Here is a 12,075-nt window from a genome sequence, read left to right as displayed (position 1 = left end):
CAACTGTGTGGAAAATGTCATATGTGGTCCCTATATCCAAGGAGGACCAACCGGAAGGCTTGAATGACTGCCGTCCAGTGGCTCTGACCTCACACATCATGAAGACTCTAGGGAGACTGGTCCTGGCTCACTTCTGACCGCTGGTCTGATCAGTTATCGATTTCTTGCTGTTTGCCTATCAGGAGCACATTGGAGTCGCTGATGCTGTCGTCTACCTGCTGAACAGAGCCTATCCCATTGGATAAGCAGGGCAGCACTGTGAGCACCACGCCTTTTGATTTCTCAGGTGCCTTCAATACCATACAGTCTTCATTGCTGGGGGAAAAGCTCTGTTCAATGCAGATTGGCACTTCCATTGTTTGCTGGATAATGGACTACCTGATTGGCTGTTGACAGTATGTGCAGCTTCAGAGTTGTGTGTGAGACATGGCTATAAGTAGCACAGGGGCCCCCACAGCAGACTGTATTGGCTCCCTTCCTGTTTACCCTGTATACCTCGGACTTTAGATACAACACTAAGTCAGGTCATCCGCAGAAATTCTTTGATGACTCAACAATAGTTGGGTGTATTATGGGAGGACAGGAGGATGAATACAGGGCCCTGGTGGAGGATTTTGTCAAATGGTGCAAGTTGAATCATCTGCAGCTCAACGTCAGTAAGACAAGGAAGATGGTGATGGACTTTAGGAGGACTAAGCCTGCACTGTTCCCTGTTACTATTGATGGTGAGGATGTGGATGTGATGAGCACTTACAAGTACCTGGGGGTGCACCTGGATGACACTTCAGTGAAGCACCAACACAGAGGCTGTGTACAAGAAGGGGCAGTTGCCTCTACTTCCAGAGGAGACTGAGATCCATTGGAATATGAAAGCCTCTCCTTCACATATTCTAACGGTCTGTTGTAGCCAGCACAATCTTCTATGAGGTGGTGTGCTGGGGCAATGGCGTCAACACGGGTGATACCAACAGGGTCAATAAGCTGATTAGAAAGGCTGGGTCTGTTAGAGGAGTTAAACTGGACACACTGGAGGCTGTGACAGAACAAAGTACCCTACGGAAAATCCTGGCAATTCTGAACAATATCTCTCACTCTCTGCTTGCCACCTTGGCTGAACCGAGGAGTACTGGTCTAATAGACTAAGACAACTGCGCTGCTCCAAAGAGCGCTATTTGAGGTTATTCTTACCCTCGGCCATCAGGCTCTATAATGAGTCAACCTATAGCTGGGGAAATGATGACTTCCTCCTGTTAGACTGTGGTAACTTATTTTTCATTCTTTCTACTTCTCTTCTATTATTTATATCTGTGCACTTGTAATGCTACTGTGACACTGTAATTTCCTTTGGGATCATTAGAGATTCTATCTATCTATCTACCTATCTAAATCTTAGCCGTGATTTCAACAGAGGTTGCACCTCAGCACCATCATAAAATGTAAAAGATCTTTCACCTTCTCCAGCAGCTCTATTTTGGATTATACTTTGGTATTTGATTCTCTCTCTTATAGCTTTCTGGCTAGTAATGCTCCCTTTATCTATGTCTGAAGGGTTACCTTTTTGCAACTTGTAAATGTATCTCATTAGAATTCCAGTAAAACCATGAGTTATCACATCATACAAAGGATGCTTGCCTTGCTGTTTAGAGCTTTGCACTTACTCCCTGGTCTCTTTGCTTTCCCTAGTTCAAATTAAACTTTTCAAAACACGTCTCTATGCCCCAGGTAATATTTTTCAATCTATTTACTACTGCCGTTGAATTCCCTAAAGAAAAGAAAAGAAATTAACCTTAGCTTATTTGTTCTTTAGATACATTTTTATCAAGAAACAAAATAATTCTAATTCTTTCAAATCATTTTTTTAGCACATGTAATGAGATTTATCGAGAGTGCTCATGTGGAAACAAGTTTGCTCTACATATTTTCAAATCATTTCCACTTTTGTGAACCTTTTAGTTCCCTTGATCTTAACTACTCTTTGGACTGACTTTAAGTTTTATAATCTCTGGATGGTTCTTTTAATAAAACTCTCACCTTACTTTATTAAGTTCCAGTTAAATTTGATTTCAACATAAGATATTAATGAATAGTTTATTTGTACTTCTTCAATAGGACTAAGTTTTTCCCTAATGTGTTCTGTGCAATCAATCTCTGTTGGTTTCATTTAATTTATGTTTCATCATTTCCTCCTCTCTTGGTCTTTGTTTAAAGTAGCCAGTTAATTTGATCAGAACTCAATAACCTAAATTTCAGAAGATTCTTGAGAAGGCCAGCCATGACTATGGCAAATAACATTATTAATTCAGTTTCAGGACCCGTAATTGTGGATGGCCCAGTAAGGCAAGAAGCTATCTGGAGAACATTGGCTCAGAGTGAGTCATGAGCTAGAAGTGAAAAAGGGATCACAGATAGTCAAGTATGATGTTCTCCTAAGGAATTGTCAATTGGTTTGTCCTCAGGGGCCTGTAGAGACTAATCCAGGGTCCACATATTCTCGTGCAATGTGGGCAACAGTAAGTGGTGGCTGTGGTTGGTGATTGGGTCTTTTGGTTGTTCATTCTTTCCTTTCCCAGCTATTGCTTGTTCTCTGTGGCAAAGCAGAGGCTGTTGTTGTGTACCACAACTCCCTCTTGAACCGATTTCCTCCAGGTGTATTTATTGAGTGCAATATCTTCCCAGTTTTTAGACAAGAAGTTGAATTTCTTCAGATAGATTTTGATGTTACCTTTGAAACATTTTCTTTGCCCATCACGGGCTGACTGGCCTTCCTTCAATTGGCAGAAGAGGATCTGTTTGGGGAGATGTGACTTAGGCATCTGGATGACATCACCTATCCATCAGAGTTGGTGTTTCTTTATTGTGGTGGAGATGCTGTTTATGTTGGCCTTCTGCAGTATGCTGGCGTTATGTCTGTCTTTATAGCTGATCCTCAAAATCTTTCATAAGAATCTTTGGTAGTATTGTTCAATGCTTTCAGGTGTCTACTATAGGTGGCTCATGATTCAGCTCCATGTAGGAAAGGCAACTGCTCTATAAACCAAGAGTTTTCTTTGGACCTGTAGGTTTGTGGCCTTTAAAGACTCTCTTCCTTAATCTTGAATGGAATTTTTGAAGGTGTGAAGGAACGTACTGTGTAGTTTATCATTGACGTGGATTATACTCCTGACATTGGCAAGTCTTTAGGTATACCCATCTCTGAAGGCTGTATGAACCCAATATGGTTTTTCCTTTTTCCAGTAGATTTTAACTCACCCCATTGGCAGGAAAGACCTGGTAAGTATCTGGAAACTAGAGCACTACACTTCTTTTTTGTATCAACTCTGGCCCATTGCCTATATAAGTCATACGGCAATAAAGATAGATTTCTCCTGTAATAATATCTTTGACCTTTTAGGTTGTCAGATCACTACCTTATTTTCAATGATCCACACGCTACAGGATGAAAATAGTTACAAACTTTAGTTTCTGGTTACATTATTTAGCACTTGATTTTTTTTTTTTACCAAGTTTGCTTATTGCATCTATCTTCTTATAACAAGTGTCCTTAATCTCTCCAAGGGGCATTTCTGCATTAAGAGAATGATCATTGAGGCACTTCTACTGGATCCCTGAAGCAGTGAACTTGACTATCTGAAGGGTCCGTTCTGAAGAGGCAGCTGTCTCTTTATGTACTTGGACATGTAAGGACGTGCATTTTAAGCACCACCAAGGGAGGTTCTGCAACTGTATCGCCAGTTTGAGAGATGCAGCATCTGTTACTGGACTACACATTACTGGTAGTGCAATAGACCCATCTAATTGAATAGCTGGTTGGAGAAAATGCAGTAAAATCTCAGCTATTTGGCAATTTCAGTGAAGTAGGGTAGATGATGTGACAGGCCAACAGAACGCCCGAGCTGACTTTCAGTTTTCTGACAGACTTGATTAACAGGAATCTGTCAAGTCCAGCATGTGGCAGATGTTGGAACTTTTACTGTAGTTCCAATAAAGTGTTGCAGGCTGTTGACTATGGTACTGGTAATATGTCTCAGACAGAGTGTATTTAACCAGTCACAGCTGTAAGTCTTAAAACCTTTAATCTGTTCAGAAATACTTTCTGACTCCTTGTTACTGCCAGCGTCACCTGGGCGGGCACATTTGTCAGAAGTGGCAAACCCCCTGCAGTGTGTAATAGATGTAGTGACGAACTCCATTTTATCCACCATCTTCATGCTACAAGTTCAAGTCATATCTTGGGTGTTGTAAACTGTAGAATGCCACGGAACGGATGCATTCACTCAACCCAGTAAATATGTGGCAGTTCATCCAATTTGTCTATCTCATTTACTCCTTTCCATTAACCCTGCAATGTTTTATTTAGGTATTTATCCAATTGCATTGGGAGGAACATACCAAATCAAGGTTTAATAAACTATTAGGTAGTGCTTTCCAAATCATTATTGCCTTTTAGACCATAGGACAAAGGAGTAGAGTTAGGACATTTGGCCCATTGAGTCTTCTCCAACATTCCATCATGGTTGATTTTTTATCCCTCTGAACTCCATTCTCCTGCCTTCTTCCTGTCACCATTGATGCCCTTATAATCAAGAAGTTATCTTCCTCCACTTTAAATATACTCAATGACTTGGCCTCCACAGCCATCTAGGGCAGTAGATTTCACAGATTTACCACCCTCTGGCTAAAGAAGTTCCTCCTCATCTCTGTCCTTGTATTAGAACATAGAACATAGAAATCTACAGCACGTTAAAACCCCACAATGTTGTGCTGACCACATAACTTACTCTAGAAACTGCCTAAAATTAACTTACTGCATAGCCCTCTAATTTTCTAAGCTCCATGTACTTATCTGAGAGGCTCTTAAAAGACCCTATCGTATCCACTTCCACCACCGATGGCGGCAGTGCATCCCACTCTGTGTGAAAAATTTACCTCTGTCATCCACTTTGTACCTACTACAAAGCACTCTAAAACTATGCCCACTCATGTTAGCTATTTCAGCCCTGGGAAAAAGCCTCTGGCTCTCCACACGATCAATACCCCTCATCATTTTACACACCTCCATCAGGTCACCTCTCATCCTCCGTTACTCTAAGGAGAAACGGCCAAGTTTACTCAACCAATTCTGAGACTGTGCCCCCTGGTCCTAGACTCCTCTCCATGTCCACTCTATCTAGACCTTTCAGTATTTGGCAGGTTCCAAAGAGATCCCCCCTCATTCTTCTGAACTCCAGTGAGTACAGACCTACATACCTAGAGCTATCAAATGCTCCCCATATCTTAATCCTTCAATTCCTGGGATCATTCTTGTGAATCTCTTCTTGATTCTCTTCAATGCCTGAATTCATGTTGCACACATATTACTTGTCTCTGTTTTCTGCTAATCATTTTGAACTTTGCTCTCTGGTTTTCCACTATTTAACCATTAGAAATAGTTCACTTTATGTTTGATTAAATCTGGAGGACTAATATTTTAGTGCTTTCCTTTAAACACAAGCTTTGGAGCTGGAGATGAATCATTACTGCATAGAGGAGGGAAATCATGTTGGCATTACAGTATTGAACCTGCTATGTGGTCTTGGAAGTTCTGTGGATATTCCGCACTCTTCTACTTTAAATGGATTGCAAGGATTAACAATTTAGAACAGATGCTAGGGCACGTTCCGAGGTCAGATCTAATACTATGATCTTTGTGCCACTTGTTTACTACTTTGGAAAGCTGTAGAATCAATACCCTGACCAAAGCCAAGGTTAGTGTTTGGATATTCTTATTAGCAGTCTCATGGATTCCTGTCTATCTTTCCTTCCAAATTAATGTTTCTTTAAACAAGCTAAAGGAAAGGTTTGTAGTACACAGATATAATGATAATATCTTTTACTATGTTCAGGAATTGCATGTATCTGATCTGTTTACCAGAATTTTCCCAGAAAAAATGCTCTTCAGGTCAGTCGTCTTTTCATTTGATTTTAATGGTTTCTATATTTTAACAATGTTAATACCACAGAAGCAAGGACTGCTCATTTGGATGATGCATGTACACTGCTCTGTGTGGAGAATGAAGGGTTCCTTTAATTGCCAAGAATTTTTTCTCTTCCCAGGGCTCTGACAGATGCAATGAAACAACAGGGGCAATGTACCACCAGTCATTTAGAACGAGATGGTAAAGTTGCAATTCACGTGCAACATGAAAGCATGCAGCCAACCACTTCAAGGAACAATTTTGGTAAGTGCTGTGATCTGACAGGCTTGTATAGAACAGCTGAACTGTGGATAATGGTAGAATTGTTTAGTCTGCTAATGAAGAGTTTCCTGATATGTACTTGAAAAATTTACATTAAGCCTTCTTATCTCATTGATGTAAATTGTATACCTTCCTATTTCACTGTGCTGTGCTTGAATAGTTTCCAATAGATAAATGGAAAATAGAAAAGGTTTTAGGTGCAAAAGACATCAAGGGATATGAAGAGAGAGCAGGAATATTTATTGAGATAGATAACACCCATCACTGTAGCGAGTGATGAAGCAAGATCAAAAGGGTTGAATGGTCCACCTGTGCACCTATTTTTACATCATTCTGATTCCCAGAATGGCGCTTTATAACCTGGTATCATCTTGCAAGCTTATCAATTGATAATTGAGATCCTCACTATTTTGTGGTCTCACATTTGATTCCTGGTATGAATAACGTGTGACACTCTTTCACGTGAGACTCATGTTTCCCCTTCCACTTTTGTTTGGTTAGAGGGAGAAAAAATGACAGTGGTGAAGAAGGAAAGAACATTAGAAAATAGCCAATGTGACCCCCTTGTTCAAAACAGGAGAAGGCGGGGAGCTACAAACCATTACGTTTAACAACTATTATTGTCAAGATGCTAGAAATAATGATCAAAGGGAAATAGTTAATCATTTAGGAAAATTGATGACAATTAAACCAGGTCAAAAGATAAATCATAATTGACAAACTTTCTTGAATTTCTTGTGGGGATAACGTGGAGAGTTGATGGGGAGGTGCTTGTAGATCTTGTGTACTTAGATTTCCAGAAGGCAATCACAAGATGCCACACTGGAGGATGCTCATTGCCAAGAGGTTGGACTTTTAAAAACAGGGAGATTTTTGTTGCAGTTATACATGCTGTGGCCTCATCTGGAATACCCTCAAAAGATATTGTAACATTGGAGGCAATAAAAGGAAATTCACCAGGGTTAATTCTGGGGATGAGAGGGTTGTCCTGCCAAGAGGGACTAGTTGGAGCTTGTATTCCTTGAAGTTTAGAAGGATTAGTGGTGACCTTATTCAAACATGTAAGATCCTAAGGTGGTTGACAGGATTGATGTTAGGACTTTTTTTTCACTAGGGGAGAATCTCAAACAAGGGAAAATAGCTACAAGATAATAGCCCAGTCATTTAAAACTGAGGTACATAGAGTGTTGTGAATCTCTGGTGTTCTTTGCCCTGGTGTGTGGTTAAAGTGGGATCATTAGAATTATTTCAAGTAGAGGAGAATAAATAATTAATACTTTGAAGAATAGAGGGATAGGAGAAATGGCACAGGGGTTGAGACTAGCACAGATAAGCTATGATCATATTAATTAGTGGGACAGGCTTGAAGGATGTGATGGCTACCTACTCCGGCTCTTTTTTTCTTCTTGTCTTCTTAGAAAAATTTCACTCAGATAGATTATGATACAAATCTTTTGAATCAGTCCAATAGTTACTAAGGTGAACTTTGGTTAAGTTAACTATTTTTTTTCTTGGATTGTTCACAGATTTCCCAGATACTACTTTGACAGCTTTCTTGTATAACCATATCGTGGATAAGATTGCTTGGATAGTTTGAATGGTTCTCAGCTTGTGCATATTCTTGTGCACGTTAGATTTATAAAGGAAAATGCGAAAATAATAATCGCATTGAAGCAAAGAAAAGCATAGTATATTGGAAACTCTGATCTAATGACCTGTAAATGCCTTCTTACTAACAAATTAAATGCTTCCTGTCTGTTTTAAACCATTAGAATTAATATATTACTCCAAGAGTTTACATATGTGGACTCTTAATAGAGCTCATGCCTCAGAAGAGCAATCAGAATTACCATTAAAATGTTTTCTTAGCATAAATTGCTGTTGTGGGTTTTTTTTTTTGCTTTCCCAATGTGCAGTTTGAAGGAAATATTGTAGTACTCTTCAGGGAAGGAAGAATCAGCTACTTAATGAGGAAAAAGCTATTAGTGCTTCTACTGAATGGCAACAAAACAGAAAAATCCACATTCACTTATATTTGGTATTTCTGTGGCATGTCTTTGTCCACTCTGAATGTCTCTGTCCATTGCTAATATTTTATGTTTCAGAAAAGGAGGATGAGAAGCTCCTGTTGAGGATAGAGGAGAGGAGAGTGACCTACCAGATGACGGAAGTGTATGCTTGAGATAGTACCCCTGAAAAGAATTAAGTGCCTTGCAGAAACTATAAACTTTGTTTATAGAGGCAAAACTTTTCAGAGATTCATCAAATAAGCATCAGAAAAATGTTCCTGAATCCCATAAGGAGGTGACTGGGACAGATACCTTAAGGCTTGCTGAAAGAAGTTGATGTTAAGCGGTAATTCAAAGATGAAGAGGGAGGTTTAAGAAAGGAATTGCAGTGTTTGAATTGTTATAATAGTTAGAGACACAGGTGCCAATGGTGGAATGATTAAATTTGTGGAAGACAGAATTAAAAGAGTGTCAATATCTCAGGCTCTATGGAGATGAGCACAGGTGACAGAGGGGGAGGAGTAAGATGATGGAGAGGATTTAAAGCAGGAATTACAGCAAGGTGGGACACGGGCAATCAGTGTCAATTTTATTCAGAGAGAACCCGTTAGCAGCTCATTGAAACATCCCAGTCTTGAAGTAGCAAAGGTAAAGATAAGAGTTCCAGCACCAGGGGTTCAAAGTTGTGGGGATGGGTGTGAGTGATGAAAGTCATGTGATAGGGATGTCGGAGAGATGGAAGTACACTCAGTGGCCACTTTATTAGGTACCTCCTGTACCTAATAACCTTCCGCACACCTCTAATGTAACATGTAGTTATTTGAGTTACTGTTGCCTTCCTGTCGGTTGAATCCCCTGTACCTAATGAAGTAGCCACTGAGTGAATGTTCCAGGTCAGCCCATCCACTTCAAGGTTCAATGTGTTTTATGTTCAAAGGTGCTCTTCTGCACACCACTTTTGTAACATGTGGTTATTTGAGTTACTGTTCCCTTCCTGTCACCTCGAACCAACCTGGCTATTCTTCTCTGATCTCTCTCATTAACAAAATATTTTCGCCCACAAAAATGCCCCTGACTGGATTTTTTTTTGTTTTTCACACCATTCTCTGTAAACTCTTGAGACTGTTGTGGGTGCAAATCCCAAGAGATCAGCAGTTTCTGAGATGCTTAAACCACCTGCCTGTCACCAACAATTTTTCCATGGTCAAAGTAATTTAGATCACATTTCTTCCACATTTTGATGTTTGGTCTGACCAACAACTTGATTCTTTGCATGCTTTTATGCATTGAGTTGCTGCCACATGTTTGGCTGATTAGATATTGCATTAACGAGCAGGTGCACGAGTGTACGTGGTCTTAAAATCTCGCTTGGAGTTGAATATGACAGCAAGGATATGAATTGTCCGACAGTATCACAGAATTGCGAGGAAACGTGTTGGAATCAGTGACGAAGGAACTTCTATTTTTAGACAGGGATTGTCAGCCCTTTGTCCTTTCCAGTATTTCCAGGAATTTTCTGCTTGTCCAGTTGAGCCCATATTTTGACAAATTAGAGCCAATGGAAGGGCTAGAGAATTTATAGTGAAAAATGTTTGTGTGCTATTCACATACATGTTGAAACTGATTTTGTATCTTCACATAACGTTCCCAGTGTGTGGATGAGTGGTAGGAGGAACCAAGTGTAGATCCACAGGGACTCCAGAGGTAATGGTGCATTTTTGAAAGAGCAGTCACTACAGATGATTCTCTGGTTATGACTGGTTAGAGACAAATGGAGCCAGGTAAGTGTGGTTCAATCTAACTGTACAATGGTGGGGAAGCTTTTGAGGAGGTGAAATGATCAGCTGTGCCAAAGGCTTCAGACAGGTTGAGAAGGACAGGGAAAAACATATAATCTTCAAGGAAAGGAAAAATGGCAGCCCGAGAGTCCCTTCAACACAGGGGCAAGGAATGGAAGTGGTAAAATCAGCCATTTTATGGGAAATGAAGTGTTCTCATCTGTTTAATGCAATGTATCTTCAACACAATTACCATATTTCCTTCTCCCCTCTTTCTAATGAATGGCAAATAGCCGTACTGCATCCCATCACAGCAGATCTCTATGTGGTAGTGCATATAAATTTTCTGACTCAATAATTCTCCGCAGTCAATGGAATCTTTTCATCTAATTTCATCAAATAACCAAGGAATACACTCTAATTTGACTATTTTCATCTCTGCTGAAACCCATTTCTTTTTGGTGATGGAATGGCAGACCCACAAGTTTCCAGTCTGTCTTGCTAATATTTTTTTAAACTTTAATGTCTATCCCATTTTCAGATGGATGAGATTTCAGCCATAAAGTCAGTGGGGCACTTGCTCACATGAGTGGTAATATAGCAGCGAGGATCTCCTGGCCATTTTCAAAGCCTGTCTGATTTTACTTTCTGTTTAATGCAGTTGTTTGATCAAAATGGCAATTTACTTTCCAAGCTGACCCAATACCAATTTAATAAGGAGGAGTACAGATGTTTTATCAGTAAATAGAGAGCACACCAATATTGTGTATTGGTAGTCAGCTACAGTAAGCTTTTCTTAAGGATGTGAGGATCACTGGCAAGGTCAGCATTTACTGCCTGTCCCGAATGGTCCCTGAACAGAGTAGCTTACTGAATCACTTCAGAGATTTTTGAGAGTTAATTTCATTGCTGTGGGTGTGGACCAGGCTGAGATGAAAGGTTTCACTCTTTGGGAGACATTAGTAAGTCTTTACAATCCAGTAAGTTCCTGGTCATCAGTATCAACACCAGCTGATCTTGTTCAAATTCCAGTTAACTTCCAAAGGTGTCATAATGGGATTGTACATCTCAACTTCTGGTTAATACTTCTATAACATGATATCAGAGGGGAATGGGGTTGTGCAGACTCAATGGACCAAATGTCTAATTCTGCTCCTCTGTCTTATGGTCTATACCATGACTCTACTCATATTACTGGTAGAAATCTGAATAGAGCTATTTTAAAGTAACAGAATAAGCATAAAGGTGTTTTTACCACTAGGGGATGCAAACAGAGGGATCATAAATCTATGGTCGTTTCTATTGCATCCAATAACAATGTCAGCAGTAATTTCTTTATGTAGAGAGCAGTCCAAACTCAGAGTCTGGTTTGCATGGTTTGAAAAAGCAGTGGTATGTGGATTTATGGGGAATCTAATTAAGTAAATGAAGGAGAAAAATTAGAATAATCTGAAAGGTTGAGATGAAGTAAGATGGAAGGAGCATTTTAGACTATTTTGTTTGTTTGGCCTACTAATATAGTTTATTTTCAATGTGACCTCATTATGAATTAACTGTAGTAGTGTGAACTCTTCCCATGTGGGGAGATTGTCTTCTACTGCTCTTTGTTTGACAACATCGCATCTAGACTTTGACAGGCTCAAGCCCTCAAGAATACTTGACTTTGTTGTTAGTACATCAAGGTGAAGATACAATGCAGTCAGCAAAATACAAACAAGGAAAACAGAAAACATGAAGTTGTGCAGATGCTGGAAATCCAGAGCAACACACACAAAATGCTGGAGGAACTCAGCAGGTCAGGCAACGTCAATGGAATAAGTACTTGACATTTCAGGCTGGGACGCTTCATCAGGACTGGAAAGAAAAGGGTAAGAACCCAGAAGAAGATGGGAAGGAATACAGTACAGGGTAGAAGGTAATAGCTTGAAAAGGTAAAGGATTGAAGAAGAAGTAAAGAAGACTATGCACCAATGAGACTTGTAAGCAGGAACGATTGGAGCTAGGCTCTGCTGATACCATTTAAGTGTTTACTGCAGGGCACTGAGTTCATTT

At 39.9% G+C, this 12,075-nt stretch overlaps 1 protein-coding gene across 1 annotated transcript in view; it reads left to right on the top strand.

The window, feature by feature from the left end:
* Nucleotides 1–12,075, top strand: part of shisa9a (shisa family member 9a) — a 317,884-nt gene that overhangs the window by 20,209 nt on the left and 285,600 nt on the right. Inside the window, exon 2 of the mRNA XM_073060485.1 lies at nt 6,094–6,218. Coding sequence (XP_072916586.1) covers nt 6,094–6,218 — 125 coding nt within the window. The remainder of the gene's footprint in view (nt 1–6,093; nt 6,219–12,075) is intronic.

This window comes from Hemitrygon akajei, chromosome 11, assembly GCF_048418815.1.
Source record: "Hemitrygon akajei chromosome 11, sHemAka1.3, whole genome shotgun sequence".
Lineage (NCBI taxonomy): Eukaryota > Metazoa > Chordata > Chondrichthyes > Myliobatiformes > Dasyatidae > Hemitrygon > Hemitrygon akajei.
Note: the sequence above shows the minus strand (reverse complement) of the source record. Positions and strands in the feature narration are given on the sequence as shown.